Source organism: Microtus pennsylvanicus, chromosome 3 (genome assembly GCF_037038515.1).
Source record: "Microtus pennsylvanicus isolate mMicPen1 chromosome 3, mMicPen1.hap1, whole genome shotgun sequence".
Lineage (NCBI taxonomy): Eukaryota > Metazoa > Chordata > Mammalia > Rodentia > Cricetidae > Microtus > Microtus pennsylvanicus.
In genome coordinates this window covers 55,442,571-55,467,077 of record NC_134581.1, presented here as the reverse complement: position 1 = coordinate 55,467,077, position 24,507 = coordinate 55,442,571, and the positions used below count along the sequence as shown (strand labels likewise).

The window sequence follows — 24,507 nt, the reverse complement described above, 5'->3', positions numbered from 1 at the left end:
TTTCCCACTCAATGGGCACTTAGGAAACCACACACACACACACACACAAGCATATATTCTCATAGATACATATATACAAACATGATTTTTTTTTCAAATTTCAAGTTAAGACAAGGGGGCTGAAAATGTCATTGTGTGGTTGAGAATGAGCACACCTAGCATGTGTCACGAGCGTTTGCCTGCGTGAACACACATGCACCTCGTGCATGCCTGTGCAGGGAGAGGTTGGAAGAGTGTGACCTACATTGTGGCCCACAGATGCGTCGAGCCCCGCTCCTAACTCTCCTGGGATGCACCTGCTAGCAATGCACTCCAGCTCACCGCTGCATACTCATCTTCACAAATACCTTGCTATCCAAGAACTCAAAGGTATACACGGTCTCCCAAATCGTGACAGCTGCCCTTTACTGAAATCTTTAAGGAGGCTCTAAAGTGGTTTTCCCCACACTGGAAAGAATCAGGAGCCAGCAAAGGCTGTCATGCCCGGGACCACCCCCAAAGTGAGTGGTGGGCCAGGCTCAGAGTTAATTGACAGATCCCACAGAGAGATATTGCACATTGTGCACGCAGCAGAATAGCCACTATTTGCATATCACTCTCAGACCAAGGGTTGCGATAAAGAAAAATTAAACACTTGTCAAGATGAATTTAAAATGACAGCAATTCAGGACACCAATTTGACCTCTCTGGAGTCCCGAACACGCCAAGAAGGGGTGGTTGATGATTCAAGGCCTGCAGGAGGGCATTCCGGGACTTTAGACCCCAGAGAGGCCCCTCCTCCAATACTATCTTCCCTGTTGACTGTGGAGGCCTCACCCCAGCCCTTCCTCAGTGAATCCTTTTATGGCAATGGCAGACCTGGGTCCCTGCTCTTGAATCTCTCCACTGCTCACATGACTCCAGACTATCATTTTAGCCTTATGATAATGCAGATTTGTCTGTGTGCAGGCATCTGGTTTCTAGAGATCTGAAGGGTTTGTTTTTTTGTTTTTAGCCAGGGTTTCACTATGTAGCTCTGGCTGTCTTGGAACTCGCTAGACCAGGCTGGCCTTGAACTCACAGAGATCCACCTGCCTCTGGCCCCCAAGTACTGGGATTAAAGATGTGAGCCACTATGTCCAGCTCTTCTGAACGTTTTTTAAATATGAAAATTTTAGCATATTTTATTTATTTATTGTGTGTGTGTGTGTGTGTGTGTGTGTGTGTGTGTGTGTGTGTGGTCTGTACATGTGCCACAGAGCAAGTGTGGCCGGCTGTCAGAGGACAGTTTGCCCTGGGTGTCAGTTTTTCCTTCAACCATGTAGGTGCCAGGGATGGAACTCAGCTGGTCGGTCAGGCTTGGCCACTGGTGCCCTTCCCTCCTGAACCATCTCATTGGCCCCAAGCCTGCACCGCTTTACCCACCTGTACCACAGCGTGGTGGCACATGCTCCTAATCCTAGCACTGTGGAGGCAGGGGGATTAAAGAGTCCAAGGTCAGCCTCCGCGAGAGAGAGACGAAGTGAACTCAGGCCAAGCTGGGCTAGCAGAGGTGAGAGAGACTCGATACACTCCGACCACTCCAGTCACCTCAGAGCACCTTCGTGAGGCATGCGCTGCCAACTTTAAGGCTCTAGCCGCCAGGATTTACTTTGGATGGACACACCCACCAAGTTGGACCCGATGGATGGTCGCGTAGAGTAGTAAGAGGCCAAGATTCAAGGTCCTTGTAGGGTAACATAAGTGTCTCTCTTAAGAGTTGCATCCCCATAGGCGAAACATCAGATAAGGCACGGAGATGATCCTGGCGATTGTAACTTCCAGGGTTCTTACCCAGTTACCAGGTCATTTTCTGGACCTTGGCTTTTAAACATCTGAAAAGTTGAGGGGAGATACTATTGTCTTCAGGTTTCAGACGAACTCAGTGAGAATGACTGGGCTGATCAGCCGGCAGAACCGGGCGGGGTCTCGGGTTTCTATGGGGCTCTTATTGTCGTATTGGTGTTGCTCTTTCCAGATCATCTTTCGGAGTGTCCAAACTCCTCAGTCTAGAGAGTCCAGTCTTGTAGTGACACGACCCGTTCCCTCGGACAGGACTGGGAACCTAGGGAATACCAAATTTCTAACAACTTTGAACAGTTTTAAGAAAATTGTCTTTAAAACAGAGTTGGACATTGTGGAACAGGGCAGGCACCTCAGAGAAAGTGGATGAGAGCAAACCCCTCAGCTTTTCGTGTTTTTCCGCATCCCGGACCCTCTCTTATAAGTGTTCACTTTCCCAGATCCTAAAGTCCGGACCGGCCACGAGGAGCGGATACCCGGTTGCAGCCCGGGTCGGCGCCGGCTATTCCCGCTGCAGTTCAAAGCGCAGGGGGCGCGTCCGCCGCGCAGCCGGGAATGTCCGGCAGCTTAAAGCGCTCGCCGGCTCTTTTGTTCCCCAGACCCGGCCTCCGGGGAGAGGGGGCTGGGGGAGGGGAGAAGAGGGGGGCGGCGGGCAGAGGAGGAGGGCGGTGCGGGCGCGGGCGGAGAGCGGAGCGCGCACCCCGGGCGCGGCTGACAGATCGCCGCGGTGGGTGCAAGATGGCGCAAGCGGCGCTCTCCCTGATCCCCGCTCCCCGCTAAGGCCAGCATGCGGCCCCAGCCTCCCGCCGCCCGGGCTCGGCCCCGGCCCGAGCCCCGGCCCCGGCCTCGGCGCCGGCCCCGCGGGACTCTGTGAGCCTGCGAGAGGCCCCCACCCCGGGTAGCGCCGCGCGTCGCCGAGCTCAGCGGACCGAGAGCCCCATGGCTGCGCCGCGCACCGCGTCCCCGCGCCGCCCGCCCGAGCTGCGCCGGCCCCGGCTCCTGCTGCCGTTGCTGCCGCTGCTGCTACTGTTGCCGCTGCCCGCACCAAGCCAGGGTGAGCTGGGGCTCAGAACCAGGCGAGAGGGGCGGACCCCGGGACACCGCGCAGACCTGCGCTAGGAGCGCGTGCTGGCGAGACCAGGCGGGACAGCGCGCTGCGGGCACGGGGAGAGCCACTCTGGCAAGGCTACCTGTGGTTGGGAGGGTTGTTGGGCAGGGGGCGGCGGGGGGCGCAGAGTCTCGGGAGAGGAGTCGGGGGTCGGTTCCCTGGGCCTCGGGCTAAGTCCACGGCTGGACCCTGATTCTGGTAGGAGGAGCTGAGAGCGCGGCAAAGCGGGAGTTGGGGAGACAGGCTGGCTTTGGGGACTGAAGGAAACCAGCCGGAGGAAAATGAGCGGACTAGTTCTAACTAAGGAGGGAGAGCTCGGGTGTGCAGAGCTGAGCTGGAGTACCCTCAGTAGCCCCAGGCAACTGAAGCCGGAAGCGGCAGATCCGGGTCCGGGGATGGGGGCGCGCCTGCACGGGACTGAGAAGGCATCATCTCCCACCCACTCCCACCCCACATACACACCAGTGTTAAGAGCTGGGACTAGATCCGGGAGTGTACGAGGAAGAGGAAAGAAAGATTCCCGGTGGGCGGGGAAGGTGACACTACCAAGAGCCCGGAGAGCCGCCGGAGAGTTGATGTCGCCCAGGGCAAGCGCCTGCCAGCCTCACTGCCCAGGGCCCCGCCCTTCCCCGAGGGAGCTTTCTAGGAGTCCTTCCCTGGGCCACCCGTCCGCTTCCTAGGTGCCTGTAAAAGATTCATTTCACCCAAGAAGGGTGTAAATCTAGGTCCTTCTCTTTCTCAAGTTCATCGCAGACACACATTTGAACTAGTCTCTCCCTCCCCAAAAGCAAAATATTGCATCTGCACCCAGAAAAACTTTATCCCCTATGGCTTCAGCGGGGTTGACTTGGAGGTGGAGGCGGCTCAAACTTAGGATGTGTGAAGGATGCGAGGGATCGGAAGAGTGTGAGCATCAAAGGTCTTAAAGTGTCCTTATCCTAGAAAGGAGGCAATGCCTAGGCACCCCTGCCCCGCCCCAAGACTAGGTCTCGCCCAGCAGCGAAGGGCTTGGATCTGTAAGAGAGAATCCAGGTCCAAGATCACAAGGCCTGGAAATGTGAGGAGGGGGCTCTATGCCCGCCCTTTTAGACACGGAGGGCTTATTCCTCTTGGAGTGAAGTCATAGCTGATCTGGTAAATTGCTTGCAGGAGAGATTGCCTGTCACCCGTGGGATATGAGTGCTTATTCCTTTTGCCTGGGCCCCTGATTCACTCCTAGTCACGATCACACACACACACACACACACACACACACACGCTCACATGCTCATTTTTATCCTGTTAGAGCAGTGAAGTTACCTGGGAGTGAAAATTATAGACACACACATACATACACACTTTCTGCTAAATTTAGGAACTCTAAATTCATGTTTATTATTTCTGATCTCTCCTTATAACACAGGCCAAAGGACCAACACCCAGGGCCTGGGTTACCCTTACAGCACAGGTCACGCATAGTCTAACCTGTACCCTGAATACTGAGTCCATACCTGAATACTTCTCCCAACCAGGCCCTGGAGGACCAGGTCTCTGATAGTTTTGCCAGCATTTAAATGGAAACCTGATTTATTACTATCTTGCTCCATTTTTTAGGTTTGATTTAGTTTGGTTTTTCTTCGAGACAGGGTTTCCCTGTGTAGTTCTGGGTGACCTGGAACTCCCAACTCACTCTGTAGACCTGGCCGGCTTCCAACTCAGAGATCTACTGGCCTCTGCCTCCTGAGTGTTGGGACTAAGGGTATGCACCACCACACCAGGCTTAATTTTTTTCTTTCCCCCCCTTTTTTTAAAATTCACAGTAAGGGGGAATCTTTGTCACCCCTGTATGTGGATGGCCAGAATGCCTCCCTGATTAACTGATCAGCCGTGCGCCTCCACCTTACCAACGCTGGGATTACAGGCAACCATGTTGGATTTCAGTGCTGGGGACCGACATATTTTGTATGCTAGGCAAACACTCTACCAACATTCCCAGCACTTTGCATTGCTTTAGCGATTTTAATTTTCCTCGGCGCTCTCTTTTAATTACGTCACATTTAAATAGTTGATGAGGGGCTGCCAGGATACATAGGAAAGTCTGTGCGGGTTTGGTGCCTGTGCTGGGCGGTACCGAAAGCAGCAGCAGAGTGTTAGAGGCAGTCTTGCTTTGGAGACTCTGATTCGGTTTTATTTTGGGGGTTGGGGGCAGGGTTTCTCTGTGTAGCCCTGGTCGTCCTGGAACTCACTCTGTAGACCAGTTTGGCCTCAAACTCAGAGACCCACCTGCCTCTGCCTCTGCCTCCTGAGTGTTGGGATTGATGGTGGGTACTGGGATTAAAGACATGCTACCGCTGCCCAGCTGAGACTCTATTTTTTTTTTTTTAAGTTTAGTTTGTGTGTATGGGTGTTTTGCCTGTATGCATGTCTGTGTATCTCCTCTGTGCCTGGGTCACAGGGAGGCCAGAAGAGGGCATTAGATCCCCAGGGCTGGATGCAGGTGGTTGTTGTGTCCCCATGTGGGTGCAGGAAAATGAACATGAGTCCTCTGGAAGAGAAGCCGGTGCTTTTAGCCACTGAGCCATCTCTCCAGTCCTCCAAGACTCAGATTTGCAATGATCAATTGTGAGGCCCTGGGCAAGTCACCTGACATCTAGGTTCCAATTTTCTTATCTGTGAAAGAAAGAGTGATACAAATGGCGTTCACTTTTCTGCAGTGGTTGGAATTGAGTAAAATACTGCACAGGATGGCATTTTGTAAACACAAAAGTTCTGTGTATAATAGGGATTTCTATTAAGCCCAAAGATACATTACAGGGATGTGATGGGTACATAGAACCATAAAATTTGAAATCTCTGTGTATGGAATTCTTCCTGGCTGTACATACATTCCATGCTAACATCTCCTTTCCTTCCATGTCCCCTTCCCTGACGCAGGTCTGGGCCACTCAGCTGAACTGGCATTTGCTGTGGAGCCAAATGATGATATTGCAGTCCCTGGACAGCCCATAGTGCTGGGCTGCAGAGTAGAGGGGACCCCTCCAGTGCAGGTCTCCTGGAGGAAGAATGGAGCAGAGCTGCCTGAGGGCACCCACTCTACCCTCCTGGCCAATGGGTCCTTGCTGATCCACTGCTTCAGGCTGGACCACGAAGGTGGCCCTTCAGACGAGGGGGACTATGAGTGCGTGGCTCAGAACCGCTTTGGGCTGCTGGTCAGTCGGAAGGCCCGTATCCAGGCTGCAAGTAAGTAGATAACGCTTTTTCCCCTTGACATAAACCAACCTGGTAACCAGTGTCAGTCTATGTCACGAGAGCAGTGTGTGTGGGTGCAGGGGAAGACCCATTTTGTGAAGCTCAGAAGAACAGATTTTCTAGTTTGGATCAGTTGGCTGGTGGCACAGGGGTGTCTTTGCATGGAAATGACAGTTATGTCATGTGCTCTTTTTAGTGACTCGAATGTAAACTGACGAGACTGTAATCAGAGACTCATAGGCTGTTGGCGGGGCCTCATCCATGTCTTCATTCAGCTTCTCAAGCTGTGTGTCGTGCCAGGAGCATCCTGGTCCATTGAGTGTGTTCTGGGGTATAAACATAGAATAATCTGCCTTATTTTGTGGGGTACTTAGATTTTTAAAGAGTCATTTTAATAACATGAAATTTTTAGCTATAGATTAATTTTTGAAACATTTTGAGTAGAATAAGGCTTCACTATGCCAGTAATAGGGTTCTCAAACCTGTCAACAATTTTCTTTAAGAACAAAACAACAACAAAAATATGTGGTAGATGGCGCTGGGGAAACAGCGAAGTCACAAAGCATTTGCCACACAAGCAAGAGGGCCTGAGTTTGGTCCCTGGAACCCTTGTCAGAAGCAGCCTGCAGTTCTAGCTGGGGAAAGGAAGATAGGGGGTGTAGTACGGACGCTAAGTGGTTTTAATAATAAAACCTCCTGGTCAGATATAGGGGTAAATGCTGAAAGATCAGCGAAGCAGAGTAGCCAGCCACTAGTTCTTACCTCTAGCGAATCCTCAGACTGAATGCCGTGAGCTCCTGTCTCCACCTGCCTTATATTCCTTCCTGCTTTATATCCCTCTCTCTGCCCAGCCATATCCTTTCCTGTCTCCACCTCCCTAGTGCTGGGATTAAAGGCATGTGACTCCTAAATATTGGGATTTAAGGTGTGAGCCACCACCGCCTGGCTCTGATTCTCTTTTAGATTGGATTGTTCTTGTCTAGCCCAGGGTGGTCTTGAACTCACAGAAATCTGTTTGCTTCTGTCTCCTGAGTGCTGGGATTAAAAGTGTGTGCCACTACTGCCTGGCCTCTATGGCTAACTAGTGGCTACCTCCCCACTATGATGTCAGGCGAGCTTTATTGGTTATAGCACAAACAAAATATCACCACAAGGAGGAGCCCTGAATCTCATTGCCCAGCCAGCTCAGTTGAATTGGTAAACCTTAGGTGTCAATGAGAAACCTTGCCTCAAAAAAACAAGGTGGACAGCATTGCTGAGGAAGATACTTAAGGTTGATCTCTGGTGCATGCATGCGTGCGTGCACACACACACACACACACACACACACACACACACACACACACACGCTCCACTTGAACATACATACACACACACAATAAATAAATGTTAAAAAGAGAAGAGAATAGCCAAGCGGTGGTGGCACACGCCTTTAATCCCAGCACTTGGGAGGCAGAAAAAGGTGGATCTCTGAGTTTGAGGCCAATCTGACCTACAAAATGAGTTCCAGGAAAGTCAGGACTCTTACACAGAGAAACCCTGTCTCAAACAATGGGGGGGGGGGTATTGGAGGAGGAAGAGAAAGAAAGAAGGAGAAAAAAATGACACTCCTCTTGAGAAATGGCAAGGGTTGAGAGGCCAGTGGACAGTGTTCTCCATCCTAAATTTCTGTACTTCAGGGAAGCAGCTTAAAAACGCTGCTTTGACTTTGGTCAAATGCTAGCCAGCATTTATTCAGTACTGGGGGGACAATGAACACCCAAAATTCCTTATGCGACTTATTTCATTGATTCATCACAACGACTGAGGGAAACATTCACTAACACCCCCCTTTTAGAGATGAGAAAGTTGGGCCTGAAGGAGGATGGGATTTGGTAGTGACATTCTGGGAGGCAGAAGAGCCAGGCTGCAGCCTGGGCAACCTGAACTCTCTATCCTCCCACTTAACTCCTATGGCATGCTGCCTCCTTTCCTGTGAAAGCTGACAAGTTCCTTCCTGGCTCAGGGGACATTTGCAACTGTGACTGTGAACAGGCTGGTGAGTGATGGATTGTTCCAGGCAGGAGCCCTCGTGCTGGGCTGAAGATGCCCCTTTGTTCTGAGGAAGGCCGATCCAGGCCCCCATATGGAGCTTGCTGGGAAGCAGCCCTGGACTTGGAGATGGGAATCACTTTTGGCTCAGCCACCCCTGGCCCTGGCCCTCTCCACCAGGCAAGAGAGACTGGTTCAGCCTCTGAGCAGATGGCCGGGTGGGTGAGTAGAGGGTGGGATCCAGGGGAAGACCTGGAGTCTGGGCTTGAGTAAGGATGAATGAGGAAAAGGAGGAAGAAGGAGACTGAGAGGAACTGCCCAGGAAAACACTGCCCACCTCCCTGGTCTGTTCTGTTTTATTTTATTTATTTCGGCAAGTGCAGTGAACTTATTGATGGTGTTCAAGAGAATAGTGCTCCCTAAGCTCCTCCCCCTTCTTCTGTGGGTCTGGAATGGAAACTGTTGAGGGGAGATAGATACTCAAGTATGTGTTTCAGGACTGAATTGGGAGAGGAACTCCTCAGCAGCGACGGCCTCTCTCTTTCTCTCTGTTCTTTTGGGGGTGAATTGTCCAAAGTTTCTTACTCCTTGGAGGCCATGGAAGTCATCCACCACCCTGTCACTGTCATAGCAGGAAATGGGTTTTACAGTGTTGTTACTGAGAACAGCGCCAGCTCCAGCAGCAAAGGCAGAAGGTGGGCAGCACAGTTGAAGACTTGAGGGACAACCTGGTCCTCAGGGTAGCCCAGGATGCCATTTAGTGAACACTGCTTCACCATCTTCTGGATGCCATTGTACCTGGCAGCTTTCTTCAGGTGGCATGTCAGATCCACTAGGGGTAGGAACACGGAAGGCCTTGCCAGTGAGCATCCTCTTCAGCTCTGGGGTGACCTTGCCCACATCCTTGGCAGAGCCAGTGGGTACAGGGATTATGTTCTGACAAGTCCCACAGTGAGCACACGCCACAGCTTCCCAGGAGGGCTACCCAGAGTCTTTGGGGTGGCAGTGATGGTAAGGGCTATGGTGATGAGTCCTTCTACACTGTCATGGCCTGTTTTAGTGCAGAGAGATAGAGGCCTGTTGGGTCTTTGTATCACCAGCAAAGGATCCGGGGAGGTAAAACCTCAGAAGGAGAGAGAAGAGGTATGAGGGGAAAATGGTAGATGTGTTTCCCTTTTCTTTTTTTCATGCTGGGAGAAACTTAAACATACTGAGTAAGGATTCTATCTCTCGGTGTCTTCGTATGTGTGTTGTATTGTGTACATGTTCATGTGTGTGCACATATGAGGGAATGTACATATATGTGTGGAGGACAGAAACTTATGTCAGGTGACCTTCTTAATTAATAGCGGCCTTACTTTTTAAAATAGTGTCTCTCATTGAGCTCAAAGCTCACTGATTTAGCTAACTCAACTGGCCAGCATGCCCCAAGATCCTGCTGCTTCCACCTCCCTAGCCCTGGGGGTATAGGCCTAGCTTTTTTACATTGGTTCGGGAGATGGGAACTAAGGTCCTCACACGTGGGCAGCTGGATATCAACTAAACATGGCATATCAAGTTGCCATGAGACTAGGCACCTCTTCTTGTGTTAAAGCTGGACAAGGCAGCCCAGTATGAGGAGTAGGATCCCAAAAGCCAGCAAAAGAGAGACAGGACCTGCCCCCACTATTAGGAGTCCCGCAAGAAGACCACGGTATACAACTGTAGCATTTATCAGTCCCATGCGGGCTCCTTAAACCACATTCTTCCAGAGGTGGGCTGTGCTGCAGTCTGACATCCTTGGAACTTCAGTTTGGGGTACAGCAGCTCGAGGTCCTAAGATCTATGCATGACCTTGGGATTCTTGGACTCTGCTTTGCTGTCTCACAGGCTCATAGCGTGAGACTTGAAAACAGACTTGCTAATATGGAGTCCCTGTTCCCTTGGCCATCTCCTGACCCACAGCACGTGCATTGTCTTTCCTTGAAGGAAAGTCACGAGGACCAATGCATCCTAAACTTCCTGACAAACAGGGATCTCTCTGGAACCCATGTTTGTTTAAAGTCATCTTCACAGACAAAAAGCTTTAAACGTCATCTTCAGCTAAAGCCAACTGCCTGATTCCACTCCCAGCCTGGGTTTTCTCACTTGTTGGCATTCATCTAGAAAAAGCTCCATGGAATCTTCCAGGCCATGAGTCTGTGGGCTCCATGCTCTGTGGAACCCTTCCCAGCCTACCTACCAGAGACTCCCTGCTATCCCTCTTGGGGACACATGCATTCATTGACTCCCTCTTGTTGAATGGGACTTTTGTAGCTGGTTTACTTAAAAAAGGGATGATTTTAAGGGCTGGAGAGATGACTCAATGGTTAAGAGAAACTGTTGCTCTTTCAGAGGACACAGGTTCAATTCCCACCACTCACATGGCACCTTACAACCATCAGTAACTCCAGTCCCAGAAAATCTAATGCTTTCTTCTGGCTTCCTTGGGCACCAGGCAGAGACGTGATGGTGCATAGACACACATGCAGGCGAAACACCCATACACACAAAATAAAAATGTTTTAAAAGGAGGGGATGGCCGAGGCTCAAGTGGTAGAGATAAGGAAGGGGTCTATTCCAAGCTCTCTGTCCTCTGGTAGAACCTCTCAGTCCTGCCTCCTTGACTCTTGGTCCCAGGCTCCTGGGGGAATGGAAGAGAAACACCCTATGATCAAGTTCAAGGATTCCCCAAACTGAACCCATCCTGACAACCCCCCAGGGTGGGGAGATCTTGATGAGATACGGTTTTGAATCTAAACATCTAGACAAGGCCCAGATTTCTGTGTTTAATGAGAGTTCAGGGAATGTCAGTGCTGCTGACACACAGCTGCCGCCGTGTGACCACCGTGGCTACCCAGGCTCAAGTCATAGAGTTTGGAAAACTGTGGGTGGCCTAGTGAAGTCCATAGAGCCAAGGCTTCAGGGGCAGAGGTTTGAAGCAGCTCTGTTTCTCATCGATCAGAAGTTCTGCACAGTGTTACTTAATCCTCTTGAGTCACTGTCTCTCCATCTGGCCACAGGCTGTGATCCACTCAGTGTACCTGGCTTTGGGAACATTCTTTGAGGCAGTGGACTAAAGGGCTTGACATCTAGGAAAAGCAAGTGAGCATCCTGGGTAGGGGTAGGCATTGTCTGCTAATGCCACCTGTATATTTATCAAGCAGGCTGGGCAGTCCCAACAGTGAGTTCAAACATGGGCTGGTACAGCAAACAGATCTGGGCAGGGTGGCCTTGGGCCTTGGCCCCCACTCTCCACTGCCTTTGGGACCTTGGGCACTTCACTTAACCTCTTGGAGCCCCAGATTTCTTAGGACTATGTGCACAGAGAGTTCAGCACAGGCAGTGCTCTTGGCTACTGATGAGGAACCACAATGTGAACGATTTCTATTCTGAGCTGTGACTCCAGTCTTGGCTGTGGCGCGATCCTAGGAAGGACACACAGTAAGACCCTGTCTTAAAACACAAAAACAAAACAAACAAGATCAGAGATCAGGACCTAGGTAAAACAGTGGGTATGCTAAGGAGGAAGGCCAACTCTAGTTCCTTGCTCTCTCCAGAGCTACAGTTCCTGCTTCAGAGAACGGGATCACTCTCAGCACATACAAGAGAGAGCAGCTGGGGCAGCTGGGGCAGCTCTGGGTCCCCTTTCCACACGATTGGTGGTGGTGTGGATCTGGAGCTAGGTTTGGGTGGGACTAGGAGAAGTTTGGGCAGGAGCTGCTGGGGGCTACGCTTGGCGGGAGGCTCAGAGCATTTACAAGGCTCTGAGTAAGGTGATGGGGAGGTAGGGTGATAGGTGGTAAGGAGATGGGTCCTGGAACCGTGGCTGGTAACTGTGATGGCCTCTGTCACCTGATGGTTGATTGTCCAGGTGTAGCGTGTGGAACTAAAGCTGACCTACTGTCCCTGAAGGGCAGCCTAGCTCAGGAGAGCCCAGGAAATGCCCCTCGCTGCTTTGTTTGTTTGTCTTTTGTTTTGTTTTTTTGGGACAAGGTTTCTCCGCCTAACAATCCTAGATGTCCTGGGATGCACATTGTAGTAGACCAGGCTGGCCTTGAACTCACAGAGATCTGCCTGCCTCTGCCTTCTGAGAGCTGGGATAAAAGGCGTGGGCCACCATCACCCAGCTCCCTAACTGCTTTTCAAAACACATGGTTACTGTCAGGGCAGAAAGCAGGCACTGCAGCCAAAGTGCCAACTGGTGGGTAACTGTCCACATGTAGAAGTGTTTCCTGCTGAAGTTCATCCCATTATGACAAGACAGATGGGTGAGGGTCAGCCCCTTTACCTGCCAGTCAAGCCTCACAGTGGTGTGTGTTTGTGCACGTGCACATGTGTGTGTGTGCGCGTGTGCGAATGTGTGTGAGTGTAGAAACCCCAGGGCGTTCTTGGGTGTCATTCTGTAGGCGCCACCTACTTTGTTTGTTTTTTAAAGATTTTATTTATTATGTATAGAAAGTACAGATGGTTGTGAGCCACCATGTGGTTGCTGGGACTTGAACTCAGGTCCTCTGGAAGAACAGTCAGTGCTCTTAACCACTGAGCCATCTCTCCAGCCCTTGTTTTTGTTTTTTAAGACAGAGTCTCGCTGCGTGTCCTTGGCTGGTCTGGAACTCACTGTGTAAACCAGATTGGATTTGAAGTCATAGAGACCCACCTGCCTCTGCTTCCTTAGTGTTGGGATTAAAGGTGTGGCCTACTACACCCAGTGCACCTTGTTTTATTAAGACAGAGTTTCTCAATACCTTGGCTCTCAAAGTAGAACAGACTGTTAGCCAGAGTGCTGGGAACCTACCTGTATCCACCTAATGTCTCATTTTGTTTGTCTGTTTTTCTACAAGCAGGTTCTGGGGATTGAACTCAGGTCCTAATGCTGGCAAGGCAAGCACTTTATTGACTAGAGTGTCTCCTAGCCCACGTGTGCACCATTGTTTGGCAGTCTTGAGCCGCTTTGATAGAAAGGGAAGGAGAGTGGAAAGGCCCTTTGGGGACCCAAGAGTCCTGTGTGCCTGAACAAACAAGGCCCTGAGAGTGTGGCCCAGGCCCATCTCTGCTATAAGGTCCTCACAGACCTGCCTTTGCTGGAACTCTCCCCAGCCCATTCTTGCCCTTCTTCCCATACCAGTTCCTCCCTAGCCATCTAATTTACAGTCATTTATTTTCCTTCTCCTAGGGTGGGAACAATTGTGGTCTGTGGCATTCAGATTAGAGTCCTTCCCCTGGGTGATGGCTGCTTGCATTGTTAAGTAACTGGTTTATAGCTACACACTCCATCTGTCTCTTCAGCTAGATTTTAAGCTCCTGGAAGGCTTCTCAGTTTTTGTCTTCCTCACATCTCCTGCCTGAGTAAAAACTAAATGTGGCCTCTGTACCCAAAGTATGTGTCTCTCCTCTCTCTCTCTCTCTCTCTCTCTCTCTCTCTCTCTCTCTCTCTCTCTCTCTCTCTCTCTCCATTTCTAAATTTGACGGACTGATAACACAGCTCCAAAGAACAGAGACCACGAGCATGGAGATTGGGCCTGAAAGTACACTGTGTTCATATGGGGCAGGATCATGGGTGTCCGCTCTTCTCTAGAGGAACTGAAGCTCTGTCTGCCCCACCAGATCGGGTGTGATTGCCTAATTCTCCCAGTAGGTCTTGGATCTCTAGCCTGGAACTTTCCGCTCTGGCCGGATGGGCCCTGCTAGCCCAGGCACTTTGGCCTGATGGGAGGGAGACGTCCAGTCCTGTGCAGGGCTCAGGGCTGCCCCTCACCCCACCCGCGGGCCTTGAGTGTGGAAGTTGAGTGCTTCTGGTTCCCACACCTTGGCTCCACTGTCGCAGGCAGCCAGCTGGCCCCTTAAACACAATGTGCAAATCTTCTCTGTTCCTGTCCCCGCATTGTCAGTGGCCAGGCGCCTGGGCTGGGAATGTGGGCCCGTGAATAGGAGAGGCATTTGCAGCCTGCAAATGAAACAGGCCCCCAACCCCCCCTAGCCCTCTGCCCCCTTCCCACCCCTAGGGAGAAAGGACTTTTTCACTCCTGGCCTACTTGTATCGCCTTTCTCTTTCCTCTCCAAAGCCCCTGCAGGCTGGTGTGTGTGTGTGTGTGTGTGTGTGTGTGTGTGTGTGGTGTGTGTGTATGCACGCGTGCGCGTGTTTGTGTGTGTGTCTTGAAGAGAGACTTTTGCACAGTAGCTTAAAGGTTATTTTACACTCCTTTAATAAAAGTGAATGGAACAGAAAGGTACCCAGAATGGCAAACCCAATAGCTCCCTCCTGTCTTGTTGAAACTGTACTAATTCCATTAAAAAAATGTCTGCCCTGTGTGCAGCTAATCTGTGACACCCTAAATTTCTCTAGTTGTATCCATGGAGTGGGGACAGGTTCATCTCTCCGCCCTCCGAGTGTCAATCTGTGACACCCTACATTTCTCTAGCTGTAGCCGTGTGTGTGTGGGGGGGCAGGTTCATCTATCCGCCCTCCTCGTGTGAGCAGCATAGCCTGGCTGGGCTGCGGAGCTGGCGCAGACCCCATAAAGGGTTGATAGTTTCCTGTCCTGATGGGCCGAAGTGCAAAGGAAGCAGGTGAACCACGGGCCAGGGCTTGGAGGGTGAGGTCTTAGACTGTAAGGCGGTGAACATGGCCGTAGCTCCCCAGGTATCTAATTTTTAGTTTTCATTCATTTTGTGGGTCCCTAAATCTGCCTGCCATCCTAAGTGAACCTATGGACATGTGCTGACCGCCCCCCCCCCCCCACAACCTCATTTCTGAGCTTGCTGCCATGTCCCAAGACTTGATAAAACTCTGATATTTACTGCTATCAAAGAGCAGGAAGGGGAATGCTTGTGCACTTCACAAGGAGGGGCTCCTGGACCTGATGTCCCATACGAAGAAGATGGGGAAAAGCCTGAAGAAGGGCTGGAGGGGCAGGTTAATTGAACCTAGGCATTGTATATCCTGGTTCAGACAGAGGAGAGAGTTTGGGGTAGAGACTTGCAAGCACCCACTGCCTCTTCTGTCTCTGTTGTGCTGCTCACAACTTCTATCCATACACACCTCTGCCTTCCTCAGAGCAGCTTTTAGGGTGTTTGCCTTTAATAATGGGACCAATCTCTTCTGCTCTGTTCTCCCTTTTTCTTTTTCTCCCTTTACTGGTCTGCCATTTCTCCTGCCTTCCTCCATAGTGATTTCTCTAACCTGCTCTGCTCCCAGGGAACCCTCTGCTATGGGAGCAGAAGGCCTCTGTAGAGAGCCAAAGAGAGGGAAGCTCAAAGAGGACCCCAAAAGAAGGACTCCACAGGCTTCCCCCATAAGCAAGGGCCTCTCCAGAGGAATCTGAGAAGCTAGCGCCTCTTAGCTGGACACTGACCCTGACTGTGAGCTGGGGCAGCCCTAGGCTGCTCTCTGGAATGCTGGTGTTGGGTTGCAAAGAGATGCTAGCAATTGATAATGGGCAGAAACTGGACTTTCTGGTCTCGCTGCTGCCCCCAAGGCCACTGGAATGTGAGGGAGTGGAGACTATCAAGAGGCCCTGGGGACTTGGGGTGGGCAGATGGAGACCAGACCACCTAAACGGAGAGGAGGGGCAGATGAGGGGCAGACCACCATGAGAGAGACCCAAGTTGTAGCTCTTGCCTGAATGGCATGCTGCAGAAAAAGATCCTAAAATGCTCAGCCCACTGAGTAGCCTACCCAGTCTCCAAGAGAAACCAGCAGAAACTTGTGAGTGAATCTAGCTCCTTTTTCCTTTTCCTTTCTTTCTTTTTCCTTTTTTTTTCCCATGTAGCCCAGGCTGGCCTTGACCTCAAGGCTTACAAATGTGCGTGGCCATACTTGGTTTTATAGACTTAATAGCTGAGGCTTCAGAGTTGGAAGGATGACCCAGAGGTAAAGAACGTTTGCTGCCACTCTTGGAGAGAACCTGAGTTCGGTTCCCAGCACCCACATCCAGCTGCTCACACCCATCTGTAATCCCACTTCCAAGGGATCCAATGTTCTCTTCTGGCCTCTGGAGGCCACCGACACACACGTGTGGCATACACTCATACAGATGCACATGCAGACACAGAAAATTTTTAAAAAAACATTTTTTAAAACAAAAAACTGGGGTCTCAAGGGCAAGACCTGCCCAAGGACTTCTCAGTCCTTCTGCCTGGGCAGCAAACCCTTCTCCCTGAACCAGGGCAGCCTGTACCCAGGACTCCCAACCCCGTCTCTCTATCCTATTCTTCAGGCTTTGGCCCAGCCACTTCCATGTCAGAAATTTTGGAAATCTGGCTCGTCACCTCTCTGAATTCTGGCCTTTGCCAAGAACCTTATTCCCCGCGACTTCAGAAGGGGGATAGGGAAGCGTCCCTTGTGCCCCTCCTAGTCGAACGTGTATGTCTCTATTTTGCTTTTGTCACGGTTGGAGTTCTGAGGAGGATGCTGACACACCCGTGGCAGATTGCGGAGGTCTTAATGAGTTCCCAAAGCACGCTGGATATAGGGCACTGGCCATGAGCTGGCACTCAGTGAACCAGCTAATAATAACAATAAAAGATGCAGCCGTGATCACGGGGGAGGGGGGCTGCTCTGCTCCGTGATGAACTCTCTCTGGGCTTGTTTACTTAATTTCCACAACAGTTCCATTAGTGTTTCTAGTGCTGTTTTGCAGATGAGAAAATGGGGGTCCAGAATAATTGAATAACTTCCTCAAGGGTCACAGGAAGTAGGGAAGCTGAGATTAAAGCCCAGGTTAGCCCGCTGCGGAGCTCTCTGGAACACATGGGGGTGGGGAGGAGACCAGCCTAGAATCCTGGCCTAGGAGGTTCCTCTTTCCCTCCTACCTTGAGCCACTGCTGGGCCTCCCAGAGAGGCTTGGGCTCTGCTCACCTTCCTGGAGGGGGCAGAGTGAGAAACGCACTAGCGAAGGAAGTTGGGGCGTTTGCTGGGGCTGCTGGAGGTAGAGGAGGGAGTTGCCTGTTCTTGAGGAGGGAAGACGAATTCCCCTCCCCCCCACGGGGTCCCCAGGCTCCCTTTCACTTTCTTGTTCCTCACGCATAATGATGCTGATTGCTCCACAGCTGTCATAATTACTCTTTGTTTGAAAATTCAGAACAAATCACAGGAGAGGAACTGGGTTGGTTTGTGATGGCTCCTTCTCCCCAGGGGTCCTAGCAGGAGGGGGAGGGGAAGGAGGGTGTCAGGGAAGAACCATAATCAGCCCAGAGGAAGGAGCGAAGGCTGCTGGCTGCTGATTGTCCTTGTGCTGTCCCCTGGCCAAGGCGGTAACGACTGTCCCCAGGGCTCAGTGGCCTGAAGCTTCCAGGAGTTATCTGCCCACTTCTGCCCAAGGTTAGACTCTCTCTGGGCCTGCGGCGGCGGAGGAAAGAACACCTCCTCCCACTAATCCAGAGAAAAGTCCACGGTGGTCCCCTTGCACTCTTGGCCCTCATGTAGCAGCCTACTCACCAGGGAAGAGAAAAAGATGTTTGTTGGAAGGGCACAGAGCAGAGATCCTTAGTGAAGGGTAGACGTGGCCGAGAGGCCCCCAAACAGATCAATCGTTGTATCTTTTGGGACTCAGTTGACAGCCATGGTGCTCAAAGCTCTAGTCTTCCTCAGCCACTGTTACTTCTGATTCTGCCCGGTGCACTCTCAGCCTGAAGTCACTTCGTAAATGCATTGCTCAGCACTGTGTCTCTGTTGATCTTGTGCAGCCCCTCATGTCCCTCCCAACCTACGTCCTCTCTCCTCTGTAGTTTATTAGTCCCTTGCTGCCAAGTCAGCTCTACAGCCACTAGCATCCGTGCAAGTGTGAGAACGTGTGTCTGTGCCCTGGTGTGTGTTTCCTTGCTTCCTTGGCTCTGGCTGTCCAGGCCCAGTGTCTCAGAGTCCCTCCCTCTGTAGCCTGCTTGGTCATTTTGAACAGGAACATCTTTACCTGGTGAACTCTGAAAACTTGCCCCCCATGGCAGTTTGGGAATCTAGAACTGCAGAGAAAAAAATGCCAGAGCTCTAAGCCTTGGGCTCCCCCTTCTGTTCTTCCCAAGGGGGCTTGGCCAAGGAATTCTGACCAAGGGGCAGAGCTAGACAATTTATCTACAATTTGAACCTGGGAGGGAAGAATCAAAGGTCTCAGAGGCTGCGGGAAAGCAGACTTAAACATGATGGGTGCACGTCAACCTGACAATGTTTCTGCCCAGACTGCATCAGAAAGGGAAGGATAACTCTTAGGGCATCGCAAGCTCACACAGCCCCGGACCTCCCCTCTTCCATCCTCCTGACTAGTCTGCTTCTCATACCGCTGGAAATGGAGAACCTTGTCCCAAGTCCTGAATTTAGAGCTGTGACAGAAGATAGCAAGGGACCAGATGCTCTTTCCCATGTGCTGATTGGTCAAATGGGATTTGAGTTTTAATTTCAGAGCCAGAGTTGAATAGGACCTTAGAGAATTGTAACCCAGAGATAAACAACAATTCCTAGATCTCTTTCTGCCATCTTCAATTCTGGCTTATTTTTTTCCTTTTCTTTTAAGGTATTTTTTTTGGTCATGTCTCTTACATATCATCTTATATAGAATGTCACACCCTTTCTGCAACAATTCTCTTCTCCCTGATTTTCTTGAGATCCCTGATAATTATGTCACACTCTTCTATCGCCCTAGAGAAGCCCTGTCTAATGTAGTATCGCCTGCAGGTTGCCTAGGCTATGCTGTTTCTGTGGCTTCAGATCACCAATGTGGTATTAGATAGCATTGTTCGTGATTGATATTCCTCTTCCCTCCTTTGCTTCTGACAAGTCCATCATTTTCCCATCAAGCTGTGCCAAAATTAAGATCACACCAAGCACCCTGTTGTGATGTTTCTGGGATTAAGACTTTTTGAGATAAAATGCTGCTGCTTTTTTTAATTGAATGTATTATTTTGTTTTATTTTTTTGAGAGAGGGTCTCATATATCCCAGGCTGGCCTTGAACTCACTATGCAGTTAATGACAATCGTGACCTTCTGATCCCAGAGTGCACCTGGTTTATATAGAGCTGGGGACTCTGACCCAGCACTTCCTGCATGCTGGTAAGCAGTCTACTGACTGAGCTATAGCCCCAGCCTGATTGCTGCTGAGACAGTCCCAAATGCTGAACTGGAAGCGTGTACCACCAAGCACCACAAGCTACTGCTTTTATCCCGTCATTCTGGGGGCGGGGGAGTCACGGGGTTGTGTGCACTGCTCTGCTCTTTGGGGGCTTAAGTGGGCTCAGTCCTTCTGGGATAGGTGTGTATGGCTCAGCTCTCGCTCTGACCAGACAGGGGAGAAGACACAGATGGGATCCTTCCTTCTTGTAGCCTCGGAGCACGGCCTGGAGTTGGTCCCTGAGGATGGAATTAGAAGTCCAATATAAGAAGATAGGATCCCTGCCTGCTGTCATTTGCTTGCCTTCTGGAGTTCCACAGATAGGATGGGGTGGGTGAATGAAGCTGAGCTTATCTAGGGCTCCAGTAGTGGCTTCCTCTAACCCACTTCAGTGAACTTCTCGGTCCCTACATCTGGAGTCCACAGTGGTGACTGTGCCTGGCTGCTCTTAGCTCAAAGATGAAAAAGAGTTTCCTTCCTTCCTTCCTTCCTTCCTTCCTTCCTTCCTTCCTTCCTTCCTTCCTTCCTTCCTTTCTTTCTTTCTTTTTTTCCAAGACAGGGTTTCTCTATGTAGCTTTGAAGCCTGTCCTTGAATTCACTCTGTAGACCAGGTTGGCCTCGAACTCACAGAGATCCGCCTGTCTCTGCCTCTGAGTGCTGGGATTAAAGGTGCGCACCACCACCGCCTGGCTTGATCTCTTCCTCTGACTGTGCCCTTTAGCGCCCATTCTAGTCACTTATAGTCTTAGCAAGCATCCACTCCTACGTCACCGTTCTGTTCACGTCTCCGAAGGGCCTTCCCTCCAAGGTCACAGGCGTCCTTAGCAAGTGTCCTGTGCGAAGGGCACTTCTCCCCACTAAGAGAGGTACAGTCATCTCGGAGTGGACTATCTCCTGGGAAAGTGAGAGGCATTTCCAGGATGTCAGACTACCGACCTCAACCCGAAAAATGATAACAGGCCAGACTCTCTGCTGAAAGTCTCCCTTTTCTCCAGCTTCTGTGCCTTCTCTTTGGAAGAACAACTCGTATCCCTGCCTGTCTTCCAGTCACCCGAAAGCATTACAACCATAGAAGCACAGAAGCCAGCCGTGGGGTGGACGTTGCTGTGGAAATGGTGAAGGGAAAAAGGAGCCTCATCTTTCTTTCAGAGTGCTTACCTGTGGAGTATTTTTCTCAGAAGTTACTTATTTGGGTTGAGTAGATAGGTGAAATCTACTCTAGCCAAAAGTACAGAGTCAAATTTGAGTTGGAGGCTCCTTTTGTTTTTGAATCATGAACCATCTTCCAAATTATAATATATCTGAGGATTAAGCACTCAGCATTGACGCTGAAATCTGGTTAAACTACAAAGACACCATGTGCGTGCACACATGTTATTTCTGTTTGATTCAGCATTTAAGTCTTATAAAATAAAGGCAGTAGGCTGGGGGATAGCTTGCTTGGTAATGTGGTAGCCGTACAAGCATAGGGACCCAAGTTCTGATCCCTAGCACCCATATAAAAGTCTGACACAGCAGCACATGCCTGTAGTCCCAGAGCTGGGTAGGCAGAGACAGGAGTACCCTGGAGATTTCTGGGTAATTATTCAGTCTAGCCAAATTGATGAGCTCCAGGTAAGCCCGGGAACCTGTCTCAAAAATGGAGGTGGTGGGGTCAGCCATTAAGAGTCCTTGCTGCTCTTCCAGGGGACCCCACTTCCGGCCCCGGCACCCACTTCCAGTGGCCAGATTGCCCACAACAGCTTGTAATTCTAGTTCTAGGGAATCTGACACACTCTTCTAGCCTCCAATGACATGTGTGTGTGTGCGTGCACACACGCATAAATAAAAATCTAAAAAAATTAAAATAAGATAAAGAATGTTTGAGGAAAACACCTGATACTCCAGCTCTAGTCTCTGCCTGCGTGTGCACACATGAACACATGTGCACACATGCATTCACAAGTACACACACAAAGTGAAGGTAGTAGACTCTATTAGATTACAAATGATCTTTGACCCTGCTACTAGCAGCTGTCTCCTTGGATAAAACCTTCTCCTCTGTAGAAGAACAAACATTAAACATCATTTCCTAGAGTCTTGTGGCTCTGCAGAAGGGACTCCAGATCTAGAGGTGGAAGAAGAGGGAGGGGGAATGGGTCTGGGCTGGGGGCGGGCCCCAGACCCCCTGCCTCTACCCCATACACAGCGACTCCGCTTTTATCTCTTTGTTTTGCTCTGGTGTTCTCTAAATTGACTAACTAGGCAGATCTTTCAAATGTAAGTAGTTCACAGCAGCAGGTGTTGTGAAGCCAGGCAGGCTTAAAAGGTCCCATACAGCCTTGGGCAGGAGAAATAAAAGTCCGGGGACAAAGATTTACTTAGAGTTATGGAGGAAAACATCGCGATCAAATCTAGGGCGAGGACCAGGGTTCCACTAAACCTTGACTCAGAATTGGGTAAGGAAAACAATGAGCTAGACTTAAAATTTGAAAACATGCTTTTCACATGTGATTACAGCCAGTACTTGGTAATGTTAAACACATTTGCTTACAGCAAGGAACAGCTTGGTGGCTGCTCACTCATTCCCTCCAGTGTCGTCCCCGTTCTCTTCTGAGACAGGGTCTCATACAGCCCAGGCTGGCCTGGAACTCACTACTCAGCAGAGGACAACCTTGACCTGCTGGTGCCCCTGCCTCCTGGGTGCTAGGATTATGCGGTACTGGGGATCGAACTCTGGGCTTTATGTGTGTGTGCTAATATCTGAGCTACATCTCTAGCCCTCCATTCTTTTTTTTTTTTTGATGCTATTTCTCTAACTGAGGAGTTTGCTGTGTCTGCCTGCAAAGGCCTTGTGATGCTGTAATGACACGGATGTTAGAAAATCCTGCAGATGCAGAGAACATTTTTTTGGTATGTGTCAAAAAGATGATGCTCGCCGGGCGGTGGTGGCGCACGCCTTTAATCCCAGCACTCGGGAGGCAGAGGCAGGCGGATCTCTGTGAGTTCGAGGCCAGCCTGGTCTACAAGAGCTAGTTCCAGGACAGGAACCAAAAGCTATGGAGAAACCCTGTCTCGAAAAATCAAAAAAAAAAAAAAAAAAGATGATGCTCACTAAAACCAGGCATGGTGGCACACACCTGTAACCCCGGGCAGAGAGGGAAGACACTCCTCATATGGAGGGTGTGCTGTCCATGGTAGCCCAAGCCCTTGTCTTTTTTGTTAGTGATGAAGAAAAGACAGAAGCCCAGTGGGCATGAAGCATCTTACACAGCAGGACCATCAGCTTGCCCATCTGTATCAGTTTCCTTTAGTTCTGATTGATTTCTTAGCTGAGCTAACTATCCTAATAGATGAAGAAATGCCTCAGGCTTGATTGGTTTCTGACGAGCTGTCTGTTTTCACCTATCTGTGGCTGGAACTCGGCGTTGGTCCCTATCAGTCCAAACTTTGGCTTCAGTGCTTCTGATTCAAATCCTGCCTCCTGGCCTCCCAGACTGCCTCCTGCCGTTTTTTTCTATTACTTCTAAGCTTTTCTGAGTCATTCTGCCCAATCTCTAAACTTTACCGTTGCTTGCAGTTGGTGACCCACAGGTGGGCACCAAAGTTGGCAGTTCCCCCCACTCTCCCGCCAATGGTTTCCTGTGTTCTCACGAAATCTAATTAGGTCCTGGAGAACGCAGGCCTTTACTGGCTTTCAGTGTCAAGCATGGAAGCGGAAGACCAGAGGAGGTGACTGCGGCCAATGGAGACGGCTGGCTGACGAGCTAGGAGTCGTTCGGAGCAGGAGGGGTGCTCCCGTCTCGTCCATCATCTCTAGGGGACAGCGACTGCTGCCTGCCTCAGTTTCCCCTTACCAGAGTAGGAGGCCAAGCCTAGCTGGGGAATTCGAACCCCTAGGGAGGGAGGGGGTGGCGGGAAATGGTGCTTTGCTCGCCCCAGCGACATCAAACCCTCGTTTGGCGTGCGAGGACAATGGCTGTCTTATTTTCTCCATTCGCCGCGCACAATGTCGGATTCTCTCATTCACCCGCGGTGGTGCGAGCGAGGTAATTAGCCAGTGCCATTCAGCGCGGACACTATTGCTATGCGGGGGGGAGGGAGGTTGGGGGGGCGCGACGAGGACGCCCGCGTTGGCCCGGATTAGCCGCGGGGCGGGGTGTGCAGCTGCGGCCACTTCAAAGGGGCCCGGCGGACCCGACGGGCTGTGGGAACCCGGCCTGGCTCCTGCGGGAGCGCCCGCTGCCTACGCCTGCACCGCGCACCGAGATCGCGCCTCTTGCGCTCGGGCTGCGGAGATTCTGGGCCGAGGCTGTGCGGTGGTGCCGCGGCGGCTGGTGTCGCTCCCCATCACACTCCCACTTTCATCAGGACCTCAAGTGCTTTTCTCCCTTTGAGTCTTGGGAGTCAAAGGGCAAAGAGGGGGAGAAAGGAGCGAGGGGAGCGAGGGGGATGGGGAGCTTGACACAAAGCAATGACCTCCGAGGAGTGGAGCAGATGGTCCCACTTACTTCTGCGGCTGAGCGAACGAGACTCTCAGGGCCCCCGGCTCAGGCCCTGACCTTGCCCGCCCGCCCCCCGAATGCCTCCACCGGGCCCCCGGGGGGGCTGCGCTCTGAAGGCTCCCCCACCGCCCGCCTGCTGCCCTCTGCGCCTTGCCTTGGGCGCTGGAGTCGGGATACTAGGACCAGCCGGCCTCCAGGAAGAGGTGGGGGGCTGGGCTGAGAATCTGCCCTTGTGACTGTTCTCAAGAACCTGCTCAGGGCCAGAGGTACCCACAACCAGTTAAGTGTGTGAGTCGTCTCCTGGAGCTTTTGTAGAAACGGATTCTTGTCCATTTCATCCACCCCAGACCAAGGAATCTCTGACAGTGGGATACTGCCTTTTGCATTGTTAGGCAGAACTCTGCTTTGCTGGAATCCACAACCAAGTTTGAGTACCGAGATCTGTCCAGCTTTTTAGTTTTCACTGAAGAAGCTTAGGCTGAAGTAGAAGAAATTGTGCTAAAGTGGGGGTTTGAGTGGAAGACAAGATGAGGAAGGCCTGGGGACTTGTTAGTAGCGTGCCTCTCTAGCATGCTTGAAGCCAGTACTTCATAAACTCTGTGTCATAGTCCCATATCTAATCCCAGAACCTGGGAGGTGGAGGCAGAAGGATCAGAAGGTCAAGGCTGACTTCTGCTACATCAAGTTGCAGGCCAGCCTGGCATACAGGAGGCCTTA

At 51.0% G+C, this 24,507-nt stretch overlaps 1 protein-coding gene across 2 annotated transcripts in view; it reads left to right on the top strand.

Annotated features, from left to right (window-relative positions):
* Positions 1 to 2,568: 2,568 nt before the first annotated feature.
* The window catches only part of Igdcc3 (immunoglobulin superfamily DCC subclass member 3), a 43,702-nt gene continuing 21,763 nt past the window's right edge, over positions 2,569 to 24,507 (top strand). For both annotated transcript variants that reach the window (XM_075967760.1, XM_075967759.1), the window contains exons 1-2: positions 2,569 to 2,875; positions 5,843 to 6,148. In XM_075967760.1, coding sequence (XP_075823875.1) covers positions 2,761 to 2,875; positions 5,843 to 6,148 — 421 coding nt within the window. In that variant the 5' untranslated portion in view covers positions 2,569 to 2,760. The remainder of the gene's footprint in view (positions 2,876 to 5,842; positions 6,149 to 24,507) is intronic.